Below are 15,905 nucleotides of genomic sequence, written 5' to 3' on the forward strand. Positions count from 1 at the left end.
AATGGATTCCATTTCGTGGCTTCTGCTGGGAATAGGATAAGAAAGAGGCAAGGGAGGACAAAAAGAGAAAGATTGCGATAAAGAAGCCAGAGCCCTGCTGAGACATACTAAGCAGGGGGAGGAGAGGAAGAAAGAAAGAGTGATGAGCGACCTCCCCCATGAAAGATTTGGCTTGGTGCCGGCAGGGCAGCGGCAGTCAGAAGAGTGGGCCTAATGCTTCAGAGCCAGAGAGAATCTAACTGTGCCAAACCAAGCTAAAGTGACAGCTTGAGCAGCGGAGCTGTGCAGATCACTTCTCCCACATCTCCTAGCTTCCTCATCGGCTGTCACACCAGGCCTGCAGGGCCAATCTGCTTACTCAGATGTTTGGTGGAGCCAGATGCCACGCTTACAAGAGAGTCCCCGAATTCCCCTTTAAGGGGTACCCTATTTGCTGAGTTCCTGTGATAATGTCATTAGCAACTGAACTGACAAGGAGATTCCCCACCCCGACATATGTCCAAGCTGTATATTTGTACTTAAAAATTCAATACTGTAGAGCAAGACTCGTGTTGAAATCATACTTGGAGTTTTTGTGGTGACGTAAAAGATAACAATGTCAGCTGAAAGAGAGAAATCTCCTGTAGGGAAAAAGAGCCAATTCTGGTTGTGTGATAGCAATCTAATTGAGGCTGGGCCTCAGTGCTGGGTGGCTGGACCGGCAGTGAGCCTCGGGGCTGGGGTGACAGGTGGCACAGCGGGTACCCGAGCCATTTTGACACTACCCAGGGTGCAATAGCAGCAGATTGTAGGGGAGAGCAGTGGACAGACTGGCTCTATTTCTCTCAAACACACATGCGCACACACACGCGCACACATTGTTTTTTTCCTGACTGTCCTTTTTTGTTTTGTGACTAATATGGTTCACAATTTCTGGTTCACAGTCTGTGTTTCTTAGAAATACACACACACACACACACACAGCTCCTTCCTAACTGTCTTTTTTCCGTTTTGTGACTAGTATGATTCATAAGCATTACACTGCTTCCAGCACCTGTATGTTACATGTATTCACATATACTTCCCACTGACAAATGCAACTGCAAAAAAAGCAAGCATGTATTTCACACGATGAGGCACACACATTATGGGGCAGAAACATAGATACACACTCTCGCACGCAGAGCTAAGCCTTTGCTCTGCTGGTGAGAGAGTGGGACCGCAGCAGGGACCCCCTGTACTGAGTTGGTCCCCTCCTGTCTGGCCGCAAGCGACTCTCTGCAGTCAGGCAGCACATCACAGCCTCCACACTGCAAACAGACGAGTACGTGGAGAGAATCCCGACTGCTGCCTCAAAGGCACCAGCCTACGTGTGACGGCAGTTCATTAACATCCTCTTTTACTGCGTCTGCAGGAGCAACCACAGGCATAGATTCATGGACCATACTGGCAAGCGATAGATACAGAGTTCAAATTTCATAGTTTAACCAAATGTGTTTGTTGCTTCTTCCACTTACACCACCAGAACAGCATACACAAAAGAGCAGTAGCAGAGAAACATTTTTTTCTTCCTTTTTTATTTAACGAAAGCTTTTATGTGCCGAATGCCTGCAAGGCAGGTGGCAGTACTTCAGCTCGCAGTCAGATGACTGATTTCTAGTGCGTTCTGACTGAAAGTCTTATCTTTGCATCTGGACAACAGGTTTTTCTTTGATTGTTCCACGTGTCTAACAAGAAACATACAGAAGGCATGACTTGATATTAGTACCTGAAGCCCTAGTTTCAGGAAAAGGTTTCTTGCTTGGACTACTTTTTTAGCTTTAGATTAAAGTTATTCATGCTTTGTCCAACTCTCAGAAGTTGTCTGTCACACAAATAAAAGGGGACTAAAATAGAATTGAACTTTACATTACTCTTTTAGTAGAAATTGATAATTAATGACAAGCAAATCTGCTGCTTGAACGGGCAGCAAACTAACTGAATTGTTTGCTGGGAAGAGCAGCGGAGTAACTAAATAACGGGATGACTCTTTTAATTAAGCACAGCTGGACTGAAGAGAAGGGATCCTGTGTCGGCACTTCTGTGATTTAGTTACCATTTAGTTATCTGGAACAATGAGACATATATATACTGAGGTTGGCAGGTGAGGCAAATCATCAGGCTGCACACAACAGAGTGAGGATCCTGGCCACCGGCCTAAGTACTGGAAAGCATCCAGGGCAGCGGGAGACACTTGTCCCAAATTTCTGAAGATGGCAGTGTTAGTATAACATCTGTAACATACTTGTGAATACATACTTATGTGAAAGGCACTCCACCTTTGCACCTACCTGCACTGTTCTTCTATTTATAGCCACTTTTATCCAGGGACAGGTTGCTCTTTTGTTTCTTTTTCTCCCTTCTTATTCCCACATGTACAGTACACACATTCGCACAAGTATGTGGCAAAGAATAACCATCGTTCTCTACTTTGTGCTAGTTATCGTTTGTAGTGGGGCTGGAGCTGAGGGGCACCTAAGACACGTTTTCCTTGGTCAGCTTTAAGTGGAAACATTTTACTCACTGCTCAAGCAGTCAGGACTGCTGGAGGAGTACGCTCTCATTAACTGAAGAGGTATCTTATATTATCTGAACCTGTTTCCACAAGAACATATTCATAAATAGCTTTTTGTTATGTATTGATTTTTTTGTATAAATGCTTCTAACCTTTACACCATGAATTTTAATTACTAGATACCACTCAATTTAGATGTCAAATGTTGCTCTAAACCTTTATTTATATCTCCAGCGCCTGACAGTAACATCAATGAGATAGTGGACGGCCCACTCAGCTGTCTGTTCTCCCCTTCATAGTTATAAAGATATGATTCTTGTGAGTTAACATTAACTTTTCATAATGCAAAGAAAAATAACTTGTACAAACAACAACTCTGCCAAGCTCACAGAAATCTTTAAATGAATAATTCCATATAGCTAGAGAAAGTGGGAAAAAAACCCACTTCACATCAAACACTGCTTATTTTAAATGTAGCCTTAAGCTGTGGAATAAATCATATAATAAGGTCACCTCACCCTGTTAACTACTTTAACTGTAAACAACGAGGCAACCAATTAAGATGAAATTAAATTAATTTTAACCATGTCCTCCAAGTATAATTCTTTTGTGTAGCAGAGAGATTTCCACTACAAGGATTGCAGGCTGACTTGAGACTTGTATTAATATCGACAAGCAGATATTTACTTGCGATCAACAGTATCGCAGATAAAACCACAGTGTATGCTGTCCGTGTCTGTTTTTATTGTGTCATCTGCAGGAGGGCTGTGCTGGTGCTGGATTCACAAACATTTAAGTATAAAGACTGCTGCTGTGGTGGTTTGAGCATTCATTCAGATTTTAGGCGCTCTGGAAGTTGCAACCTGCATCACCAAAAGCCAAACACGATTTTGCACATTATCATGAAACGCCTCTATGAATCAGATTCGATCCTGACGCACTTTAAGTGTATCTCTCCTGAAGTTCCATCAAGTCCTACCAGAACTACATCTGAATGCTTCCCTTAGTTATCTCACTTTTTGCAGAACAAACTTTCTTTGATTCTCTGGAGGATAGGGCGAACTGAAGGATGGGTGCATGACAGGCTGCCACTCAGCACTCAATCCTACATCTGTCCCGTCCTTGTGCATTAGTATCACACGTGTGCTTCGGCACTGACCTGCTCCCATAAATCCATTGGGCGAGCGCCTCTCTTCGCTCCCTTGCCCCGCTTTGCCCTCTCTCTGTTTCCCTCCCCTTCCCTTTTCTCTCTTTACCTCTCAGCCTTTCTCATCTCGCCTCTGCCAGCGTGCCCGAGTCTAGTTCTCCATTCTGGCAATGCACCACACCTGCACTGCGGCTGTCAATCAGAGGGCAGGAGGGAGGAATGGAGACTGCGCTCAGTTTAGCATGTTTGATGCCGTGTGGGCATGAAGTGTTACCTAAGGAATGTAGCCAAGAGAGTAGTTGTATTCTCATCACACCCTGTCTACCCTTCTGTCTTCGGCAAATTGCCTTTCCTATATTTAAGCAGCAAATCGTATGAATTACACCTCTTTGTGAAAGGTCCACTTTTTCAACATGTCACGGAAGTTTGAGATCTTAGTTACTTTATTCTGTTCCTGTCTTCAATCTCTCTCTCTCACTATACGTGTGTGTGTGTCTCTCTGACGTTTTCATCCTTCCTCTGTGAAATTAAAATTAATTTGTGGCGGGCAGTGGCAGGTATGACAGAAGCATAATATCCGACTGCGCACTGCTCTCCACTCAATTACCTTCTAATGATTCCTGAGTGGGAAAATTGTCTTTCTTATGTGTGCCTGAGACCCTAGCCCCTCCCCACCCCTTTTTCTGCATTCCCTTGCACTTTTTTTTCTTTCATTGCCTCAGAATCACTGCAGAATAGCTGTACAGGTGACTGAAGGTAAAGCATTATTTTGGAAAGTTGCTTAGCACTCTAAAAAGATGTCCCATCCTTGGCCAGACAATTTACTTGCACTTCCAATAAAGCCAGACACCACACCACCGTCTGTCTGTGGTTAGACACTGACTGAGTCATTGTTAACTCGGGGCCAGTCTCTGCCAGTCTTGTTTTAGACTGCTAGGAATTTAGAGGTTATTGTATTTGACTGAAAAGAGTGTGAAAAATCAACACATGCATGACTAGTGGTCTCAAGCTGACAAAAAACCTGACAAAAGGGGATGCTTGAAGAGACTAAGTGTTTAGACAGGCGTCTATTACCTGGGGATGAGTTTTGTGTTTCTAGCACTTTACACAACCTTTAAGTAATGGCATTCAAACAGAAAATCTACTTTAAAACATTTTGCTCTGGGAGAGACCTTGCATTTCACGACCCATTTTGATACCTGGTTTGGTAATCACTTGGAGTGTTTTCTATTGGGTGGGAAAACCCGCTTAAAGCTTTTACATAAGACACACTCAGTGTCACAGGCATAGGTCTTGTTTCAGCACCAGGAAGGAACACATTAAGCTGAGAATCTTGGGGTGTCGAGACCTTAATTTCCTGCGTTCAGGTGAATTTTAATGCACCAAATTGGTTTTTTTTTTATGTAACAACATTCAGGTACTAGCTAACAGTTTAACATAGACTGCAGTATAATGCAGTTAGACTATTGCTTTCAAACAATTACCTTCAACTTTTATCATTTACTGTTTACTGCTGAGTCAGCACACATATAGGTATGATCCTCTTGTATCCCTTTTTGTGTTTGTGTGATTCCAGACATTAGTGAAAGGTAAAATTTCTACCTGATATAGCACAATGGTGCTCAAGCGCATGGCAACCATGCATAGTATATAAAGCATTTGAGTGCTTTAAGCTCAAGCAGCCAGGAAGGCTCAGCCCATAACAATTTGACTGACGTTTATTTGTTCACCACACATGTTTTTTTTGTTTGCAACCCAGGACTACAGAGAAAAAGAAATTGACCAGAGGGGATAAAGGAGACACAACACCAGCTGGCTTTAAGGCTATTGACAGTGTTAACAGCTGGCAAATTTAGGGTGGTTGGCTGTGCGTTAGTGAGGAGTCAGTGCAAGTAAAATATTTTGTCTTCACATGTTTGCACTGCAGTTGGCATTGATAAAATTCAGATTGTTCTGAATTCAAATTGTAGTAACTCCTTTGTGCTATTTATCATGAATAATTTTCTGTTTTCTGTTGCTCACTTGTCAGTTTGTTTCCTGGCACTAATTTTGTCAGTTTGCTTCCTAAATCTGAAAATATGTACATATTTAGAAAATATGGGAGAACCTTGAACATTTTCAGTTGTTGTTTACTGTCGGCACTGTTGTTTTAATTGTTTTGTTTTGTTTTTTACTTTTTTGAATTTTTATCCAATTTAAAAGTTAGCATTTTTTTTTCCTTTCATATCATACATATTTTAAACTCATGTAATTTTAAAAGGACTTTATGAAATAACCTTTCTAATTCTACGTGCTGGCTACCTTGAAGAAACAACCTGTAAATACATGTAGATACTGATAACCAATATTACCATAAAGCATTGGAGGCAAAATGCAAATTTGTACAAAGGCCATAAGCAAACTATAATGGGATTTAAGGATGTAGGTCATTTTTCAGCTTTGTTTAACTTCAAGTTATGAGTTCATAATGGAACTACACATAAACAGAGTAGCTAGTGTTGTTCAGGGCATTTGTTTCCTCTGGTAAGTTATTCCCTTTCCATTTATTCAACTTTTGAGCACCTTCATTAATTAATGACTAAGTTTGTCTTATGGTTTGCCAGCATATTGTGTATTTTGAGGATAAAGAAATGCCCAAATCACTCACTCCCTGTCTGCACTCCTTGTAAGAAATCTACTAATATCTTTGTCACATTAAGGCTAGAAAAGAGTTAAAAGAAACTTTTCTTGGCACTCTAATAGCAGAATCATTTTCTGCTAAGTATGGTATTCATAAACTTGTCTTCCTTTTAGATTGAGAGATTAAAATCTTAGAAAAACTAAGAAAGCTGTTACATGCTGACTGAAATTATATTAATTTAAAATGAACATGTATTTCCAAATTTCTCAGTATGTCAAGTATAATAATCCTTCGTTCTACCAGTCATTTTGTTCCTCTATTCCTTTCACACCTATACTATCTGGTCTCCAACTGTGTCTGAGTTTCTTTCAAAAGAGCCTGTGCTGGTTGTGCCATTGAAGCCCACGCATTGGTGGCATTTTGAACACTGGAGGCTACCTGTAAGTGATTTAGTGGGACCACGCTGTGTGATCATCACAAGCCAAACTGAATGTTGACGTACAGGCTGAAATTATAAAGCCCCAGCTTACTGGACTGAACTGCTGTAAAGCTACAAGCAGGCAAGCAGCTGTTATGACATAAAAAATCTTGTTGTATTAAACTTAAAGTCCCATGAAATGAAAAATTTCTTTTGGTGCTCTGTTGGTGCAGTTTCTCTGAGCGTATTGTTCTGCTTTCTGCTTTTATATAGAACATCTTGAGAATATGTCAAAAATGTGCTTTTGCTGTCTTTCGTGTGCCTTAAAGGTATCAGCCTTGTAGTGCATACAATGTATTAATAAAGATAAATAAAAAGAGGTAAATATAAAACAAGTTCACCAGCTTGTCACTTTAATTATGTGTTAAAGCAGACGTTTTGATTAGTTTAATTCACAATTTAAACACATTTTAAACCCCTTTTTTTGGCATTTCTCAGCCAGTTATAAACTAATGCATGGCCGCAGTTTGTTTTGTTTGGTTAAGGTCATTACTGCTTGGTAGCGCACAGAAAGGAGAGATTACATGCAACAGTTAGAGTGTGATTCCTCTGCTTTTAGAGCTCCATTGGTTGAATCCTCCCTGCTGTTTTGTTTTGGGGATCAAAGACGCCTTTGCATTTATATGTTTATTTAGTTGTTTTACTGCACCAGTAACACTGATGCAATTTTCAGTTCAGTGAAATGAGACCTGTTAAGCATGCTGTTTTTCCCCCCTGTTTTCCTCATTCTGGTTTAAGCTTCATGCTTTCACAATAATGTGAATTTGAATTTGTAGCCTTCTGTTTTGATGTCACAGTGATGTCAGGCCTACTTTGTTGTATACCACTTAAAATGACTCCTGGATCCCAACAACACAGACAAAATCCATCCATTCATTCTTTTATCTTTTTATCCAAATCAGGGTTGCAGTGGGGCATGGAACATATCTACGCCTCCACAGCTTAAATAGGGTGTATGCCACAGATCTAACAGAGAAACAGACAATCATTCACTCCTACTGTCAATTTAGAACAACTGATTAACCTAACCAGCATGTCTTTGACTGTTGGAGAAAGCAAGAGTACTTGGAGAGAATGCATGCAGGCTAGACAGGAACATGCAAACTCTACCCAAATGCCACCAAATTGCACAAATATAATAAAAATAAAAGAAATAATACCCAAAAAGTGTTTCTGCTATTGCTTAATAATGCCTTTCGATGCCATATGATGTCTGCATCCATCTGAAGCTGAGTCTGTGTGTTTTTTTGTGCATGTGTTTTCTCCACCAGGTCAGGGCGTCCTGTCAGTTTCATGGTGGTCTTCAACACTCCTAACCCCCTTAGTAAGATCTCTTGGGTCAACCGTCTGCACTTGGCCAAGATTGCACTACGTAAGCACACACAAACACACACATTCACAAAGGCATACATGCAGTCTAACACAAACGGAAAGGATTACGAAGTCATTTCTTTTTAAACAGGATGATGTAATACAATGAAATGCAATGACAATGTTTTAAGTCAGGCGCTCAGACACATCATCAGTGTTTGCTTCTTACTCTATTGGCTAAGTACTAAGTATTATGGCTTATGTAAGCAGAGAAAAGGATTCTCACTTGGGTCACCTGAAGTTTATGTTGAACAGTGAAGCAAACTGTTAAAACAACGTTACGTTAATACAATTTTCCATCTGTCTGTTGTGGAAACAATCGTCAGTGATCATTCAGGAAAAATTCCCGCCTACGAGTTAATGGTGTTGCTTTGTAAGGATGGTTACTATTGGGACTGAAAAAGCATTAGCTTTATAACTGTTTTTATAGCTCTATATCCTACCATTTTTAATGCAGTAAGTCTTCTTTTTCTAATTCTGGACATCACGACTGGGTATCAAGACTTCACAACGTGCACATTCAACATAGAAAGAAATAAAATTGACCAGACCCTGCCCAGCAGGGAGCAGCACAGTTCTTCTTTATCTCCCTAACCTCTTTCCTCTAACCCTTGTCTTGCTCTGCCCAGACTTTTGCCTATTATGCAATCTGACCATGCTGTAGTACAGGAGATCTTCCTGTCTTTGGTTCATCGATGCATTCTGTCATCCAGTGGCAAAAGCAGAAACAAGACTCTCGAGGACAGTAATCTGTTTATTTATCCATGAAGGCGCATTTTTGACTTAATCACCACCTCTATTTCCTCTTTCCAATCCTTTCCCTCTCACTGTATTGCCTTGAGCACTTTTTATGTCACATACAGTTTATTCTGGGTTTGTTGTGCGTGCAATGTGTCCCCTTACACAGCTCTTGTGCAAATTCAATTGCACTGTGCATGCTGTTGGTCTTCCAACAAAGCTCTTGTGCAGTTTTACTGATGTGGTTTCTTTCATCCAAGAGCTAGATTAAAGAAAACTCAATGAAATGTCTTGTTTAGATAAGTGGCCATGTATTTGGGAATGATCTAATACCCCTACTGGGCTTTGAAATGAACAGGGGGTCGGATAAATCTTGGTTGTGCAACGGTCAAGAGGAAATTTGAAATGTTTTGTGCTTTACAGGATTTTTCCCAATAACTATACTTCTGCTGTATCTAGAGATTCTCCAATCTTGCACATTACAATAAAAAAAACAACACTGAATTCTTCCCATGCGCTGCCGGCCTACTTCTCGCAGCAGGGGTATAGAGGTGCAAGAAGCATGAAGTGCACCTGTAGACCCTCCAGTAGATCCTGCTGTATATGGTTTGTGTCAGAGTGACATCAAAGACATCAGGCTGAGAGCAGAGGATTCTGTGGTGGCAGTGAAGCACAGCATCCCCAGTCTTTCCTTGTTGCTCACACCTTTATCAGCAACACAGCAGGCGTACTGATGAGGACAGCACCATAGTTATAACACGCAGCTCTCCTCCCCTATGGCTTCTGTGTGGACATGGGTATTATTCAAAGCCAAATCATGCAAATTAGCCATAGTTGTCATACTCACAAGGAACCCCCATGCTGCAGTTATTACTCATTTATATAGACCATCCATATCAAATATGAATTCAAGAGAATACCAAGGAGAATACAATGACCAGAAGAAGATTAAAAGTATGCAATTTTAACCCACTGTGCTTAAATTAATCCAGTAAACAAAATATATTTGGTATTCACATGGGAGGAAGACAAACATTGAATTTTCTTGGTTTATTGGATTTGACACCTTCAGAAAGAACCTGAACAGCCTGAAGACAATGGATAAAATGCTATCAAAATGTAAATATTGTATTGTATTATTAATATTATATTACTGTAATGTTTATTCACTATAACGGCAATGTCAGCACCTATTTGTGTTTGCCACGTTACCCTTCTACCTTGCAGTGTCAAGTGCTTGTCACTGACATTACAATTTTACTTTGACTTAGAAAAGTGTCACATCTTTGACATATCTAAGATTGTAAGATTTTAGGCCTTTAGCCAACACTGCTATCAAGGCCATGTTACCATGAGAACTGCAGTAACATACATCTAGATTTTACCATCACCAACATGACAAGCAGTCAAGTGTGAGGAGAACAAGCTTGAAGGTGCAAGGAAAAGTAATAAAATAGCAGAGTAGGGACAAGGAGTGAAATAAGAGCGAGCAAGAAGATGAGTTCAAAGAGGGGAAAAGATAGATTATAGACAACCTCCCGCTGCAGTCAAGATATCAAGTAATTATGTGATTACTACATATCAAGTTCAAGACATGGATTTGGGCAGTGTAGGCTGGAGGAAGAATGAAGACCATGCTTCAGCTTGATTCCCTGTCAGTGATTGACAGCATATGTGTTTAAACCTGTGCTTATTTTGATGATGTTTGCTTTTTTGATTGGATTATCAAAAAACAACTAGGGTTAAGTCTCAGATTTTGTCTCAGGATAACATCAGATATTTACAAAGAACTTAAGTTGCAACATTATTTTTTGGACTTTAATATATACATAAGCCTTGGTTGTTTCGATCTGCAGAGCTCCGTGGTGTTATTTCATGCTCTTTTGACTTTTTCGCCCAGAAATGATAGAAGTAACTCTCATATTATGCATCATACAGCTGTATCAGTGCAGTTTTAGGATCACTGCAGTTTTAACTTACCAGTGGCATGCACAAAAATGATGCACATAAAAGTGCGAGCAATTGGAAAAAGTCGTGAGTAGCACAGACTTGAGAAAAGTTGCTTGTTTTCGTTCTATTTTTTTTTTTTTTTGTTCAAAGTAGTAGTCTAGGGCCATTTTACATTTCTCTTACCCTTGAAGAGAGCGAGCCAGAGAGAGAGAGAGAGATGGGGAGAGATGTAAGATATTCACAGCTGACAGTGCACACAATGTCACTCTACTTCATTTGCAATCACAAACTGAAACTAATGGAAATTTTTAATAGCTAATAAGAGTATAGAGTTTATGAAAACAAAACAAAATAATTAAAAAAAACCTTGTTTACCTAAGTTGGTATAAATTAAATGAGCTGCCTGTAGTTCATCTTTCTGTTTATTTGTGATAGCTTCTATAGGATTACAGGGGTGCAGACGACCCCAAATGCTGTAAAGTAAGCGATACCACATGCAAACCATAAATGATTGTTGAATATTAATACACAGTTTAGTGCTAATTTTATTTTATTAATCTGGAACATATGTTGTGCAACTAAATAGATTCTAAAAATTTAAGCAATTCTGACCAACTGTCTAAAATCGTCTTGCATCAATTTCATGAAGCTATGCTTGAGGTTTATTCTTGACAATATTTGTATGACCAGCTGTTACACTTATAAAATGTCTGTTGTAAAACATCTTCATTATGTTTAGAATCGGGGTCATAATTCCGCGATATATCTTTTTTCCAGTTGATCACAGAAGCATTTAGATCACTTACATTACACCCGTTTGGTAATGAAGCTGCCCTGTGACCCATTGGTACTCAGCAAATCATTCATTTCAAAACAAATGGTACAGAGGAGGGCAGGGAGATGGATTTCATTGAATCCCTTGGGGAAATAGATCAGCACCAACCTGGTCAGGATGACAATTACGTGTTAATTGTATTACAACCACACTTTGCCTTCCCATTTAACCAAATGTAATTACAATATGGGAGTTGTTGATTTAATTTCACGGATGGCGTGCTGTCATCGAGGCTTCCTCATCATTGCAATCGTAGGCAGGCCTGGCCTGTGCTCAGGGGAGACCTAGAGTTGAATCAGCATTTCAAACGCACCGAACCATGGTCTTGTTTAGTCTGAAATGGGTGCCTTGCTTCGAAATGTCCCTGAATAGTGGACAACACAAGTAGATAATGTTCGCATGCATGATTTAGTGAGCGATTAGATATCACAAAACTCATTTTCCCAGACCCATCTTCACACTAGAGTTTATCCTGTTAGCCCCATTTAGAGAAAATACGGCTCCATCACTCTGACGTACTTGGTGGCCTTCCCTGTGCGTGCCACATGTGAATATCGCTGACTTTTAATGACATTTCTGTACACTGTATTTAAGTCTTATTAGTGTATTGCCCATTAACCATGATTTGTTGATACATTTTGGTCTCGCAACTCATTGCACCTGGATCATCCATAAACCTTTGGTTTCTTGGTAGTTAAAAAAAAAAATCAACTACAGCATGATGTGCTTCAGCAAGATGTTTAAACTGCTCTGGTAGTGGAGCTTTACATATGATTATGGCAGCAAATTCTGACAAGACATGTTTCCAGAAAACAGTTTTTGTCACTTTTGAGTGGGTGTAGTTATGAGGCCTAGAAATAAAAAGTGAGAATTATCCTATGGTGGTTCCTTGCCAGGAGCCCTGGGGTCCATTAATAACCTGGTGTGCCACTGCATCTTTTATGCCTCTCCGAGTGGCCCTACTGTTTCTGAAGGGTCTTCGTGAAATAGCCAGAAGCATTGCTTAATTAATGGGTTTTCTCACTGCAGAATTAATTGCTTCCTTCCATGCAGTCCCAGCTCTTTCAGGCAGGGTTAAGGCCGCAGACTTTGATGGCCCTCACAAGAAGAACAAGAGGCCGTCAAATCATGAGAGACTGTCGCTGAGACATTGGAGACAGAAGTGGAAAAATGAATGAGGGTAAAGAGAGAGAGAGAGAGATGGTGAAGTTGTGTGGGACTGTGTGTTTGTGTGTGGAGGTGAGAAAGTGGCGGTTGTGGAGGGGGGGGTGAAAGGATGATTGAGACAAGCAATCAGTCCCACTGCAGGGAACAGAGGGCAGACAGGGGGCTGTTGCCTGCGGTTACACTGCTAAGTGTGGCGGTCTCTCACTTTTTCCCTCGTACGTGGATCAATAGATGAGTTGAGTGCGGCTTGGGGGTTCTGGCACACACTCTGACACGCCTTCTTAATCCACTGTGTGATAACCTATGCCATGCCTATGTATACCACACAGGAGACAAGTAAGGGTAGAGAATACAAAATCCACCTGGTCTTATGGGAGACCGTCAGGGGTTTACTTCCATTAGCCAAGGGATTTAGATTACTTGGTTGCTATGGTGACTGATATTGCTGCATCTCTTCAGATAACATTAGTCAACCTTACGTGGAAGTGTTATCTTTTATTTTTGTGCCAGTAAGCTAAAGAAGGTGGAAAGATTTCTTTTGAACACCTTTGTCTTTTAAACTAAACATTCAAGGAAAACCTCCCATTTAAAAAAAGGCGTTCATTGGAAGGATTTTCTGTTAGCCCTAAAATTAATCTGTCAGACAGCAGAGATTATCTCCCTATCTCACTGTGCTCAAACATGGGAAATGTTTATGATGAGCAAACATTATCACGGATTTAATTAACAGATCCCACACTCGCATTGATCCATGGGAAATATCAATTGCACTGGTGTATTTAATTAGTCTATATCTTTGGCCTTTGTGTCATAAGGGTTGATAGAGTGCCATGATCTGCAAATTAATCTTAATCAGCAAAAGACTTGAAACAAAAGCATGATAAGAATAAAGAAACTGAGAAACGAAATCTCCCTACTTAGTATTCCAATCCAGAAGCGTTACAAATGATGTTGTTATGAATAGTTATGGTACAGTAGCTGGGATTGAGTAGAACTGACCATGACCTTTTGTTTGTGTAATCTCATCTTTTACATAAATTGCTTTTAATCAACACTGTATTAAAATAAACATCACGGCTGGAAATCACTGCAATTAATTTTTTGCTTTTTAAGACCGTAAAATTTTATTTTAAAAAATTCAGTGTTATGATTTAATTGGTTGTTTTATTAGTTTTTATTGTAACAAGACACTAACGCTGGTATAAAATGGTCAACAGTGTTCCATTAAATCCTTACGATGGAGATTTGCAAGAAATGTAGACCGAGAACAGACTGAGTACTTCAGTGTCATTAGGGGCCAGAAACAACAGTCACGTATAGATGTAACTCCATTTTTGCGAGTGGGAGCATAGCTCAGTAATTGACTTCAATATGGTTTACCCTGAGATAATAAGTGTAGCCCTTGCCCAAACAGGTGGTAGCTTGCCCTGCAGAAGTGCCATTAGCAGTCATTTAACTAAGAGCACACTAATAGAGCCATAGCATCCGGGCATTTGAATTTAATATGTACCTCAGCCCCCTGGTGAGATTATGATTTAGTAAGCCTGGTGGTGCGAGAGTATTTGCCTGTAAACGGCAAACTGAAAGCTACATTTTGACTTCTGAATATTTTCTCAGTCTCGCTATAGATTTTTCCCAGGAGACTACAGAGAAACACAGGATTTTCTGGTTTAGAGGAAACCCAAGTGGTTCATTCAAAGGTTTTGCAAACAGCGCAAAAATTAAATGTTAAATATCAAAGAGGTTAGATTCATGAGAACTATAATGTTCTTGTAATCTGTGAAAGGTTGTATCTGTCATTACTTCTTGATTTATTATCGTGTATATTTGTAATCCCATTTAACCAATGTGATGTAGTTTGCATGTGACACCAGCGTGAAAGACCTTTACTGTATAAGCTGCCAAATGACGAGGATGATATGATTGATGTCTCATGTTTTTGCATGGGGATGAGGCAAACAGAAAAATCAGTCAAAATCTAGTTATCTACATGGTCTGTGATGTTTCCAGGGAATCTGATTGAACTGTTACTTGGGCATACTACCAGAGTTTCCAATTTGCGTCTAAGATGTTTATCCATATGGTTCATGCCTTCTGTTTCACTGTTTTCCAACAGGGAATTAACAACTAAGCTGACAAATTTTGTACTGTCACATAATTTTATATGTCAATTTCTTTGGATCAAAGGTTGTATTATTCTTATACCTGACACCATGGTAAAAAAATAAACAAACAAACAACTACTGTCTGTATGTGACATTAAAACACATGTTTTTAACTGTCTGCTTACAGGTGGATGCACATTCCAAGCCTCTACATTTAAGTTACTAACCACCTGCATGGAAAATAACTGTCTCATTTCATAATACCATAATAACTCACCTCTTTGGTTGTTCTTTAGACTGCTTTTGTTAGTAGCTTTGCTGCAGTTTTCTGCCTGTGTCGACAATTTCCGACAATTTGAATCTAATTGGTATGCATTGGAAGATACAATAAATCGCATGTCCTACACAACTGCTTGTAATTGCGATTCGAAAGCTAACGTGACTGTCTTTCTCTCCTGATTTGTAAAGCCTATCTGTGGTAAATTCAATACAATGTGAATCTAGTTTGAGGTGCAGTGTGCTGTGAAAACACAAACAAATGCTGTAAGCATGTGAAATGTAGTTTTCTTATAAATATTTATTTGGCTATTGTCCTTTAAAAAGGAGAAAATCTAAGACATGATATACCAAAATCACATTTGTTGTGGTAATACAGATAAATGCAGCAAAAGTTTTCGTGTGCATCAATAGGAGCAGTTCAGGCTCCTGTATTAGCTGATGTAACATCTGGATATGAAATGTAGAGGTTATAAACGCGTGTGTGTGTGTCTGTGTAGTTCATATATTAGTTGTCAAAAAAACAGCCAGACACCGGAGCTTGCCCTGTTGTTATGCGTTTACACGATGTGATTGGTTGCCGTTGTTGTGATGACGGACTAGCCCGACAATTCAGTTGGCCAACACATGACGTCACCTCAATCAAAGTGAATGAGAAGTGAGACCACTGAAGCCTAAAATGCTT

The 15,905-nt window shown here is 39.8% G+C and overlaps 1 protein-coding gene across 3 annotated transcripts in view; it reads left to right on the forward strand.

The window, feature by feature from the left end:
- arhgef10la (Rho guanine nucleotide exchange factor (GEF) 10-like a) overlaps window positions 1–15,905 on the forward strand; it is a 113,747-nt gene that overhangs the window by 51,200 nt on the left and 46,642 nt on the right. For all 3 annotated transcript variants that reach the window (XM_084929172.1, XM_084929170.1, XM_084929171.1), the window contains one exon: window positions 8,050–8,150. In XM_084929172.1, the coding sequence (XP_084785298.1) occupies window positions 8,050–8,150 (101 nt within the window). The remainder of the gene's footprint in view (window positions 1–8,049; window positions 8,151–15,905) is intronic.

This window comes from Perissodus microlepis, chromosome 5 (genome assembly GCF_051167445.1).
Source record: "Perissodus microlepis isolate ML-2025 ecotype Zambia chromosome 5, ASM5116744v1, whole genome shotgun sequence".
NCBI lineage: Eukaryota > Metazoa > Chordata > Actinopteri > Cichliformes > Cichlidae > Perissodus > Perissodus microlepis.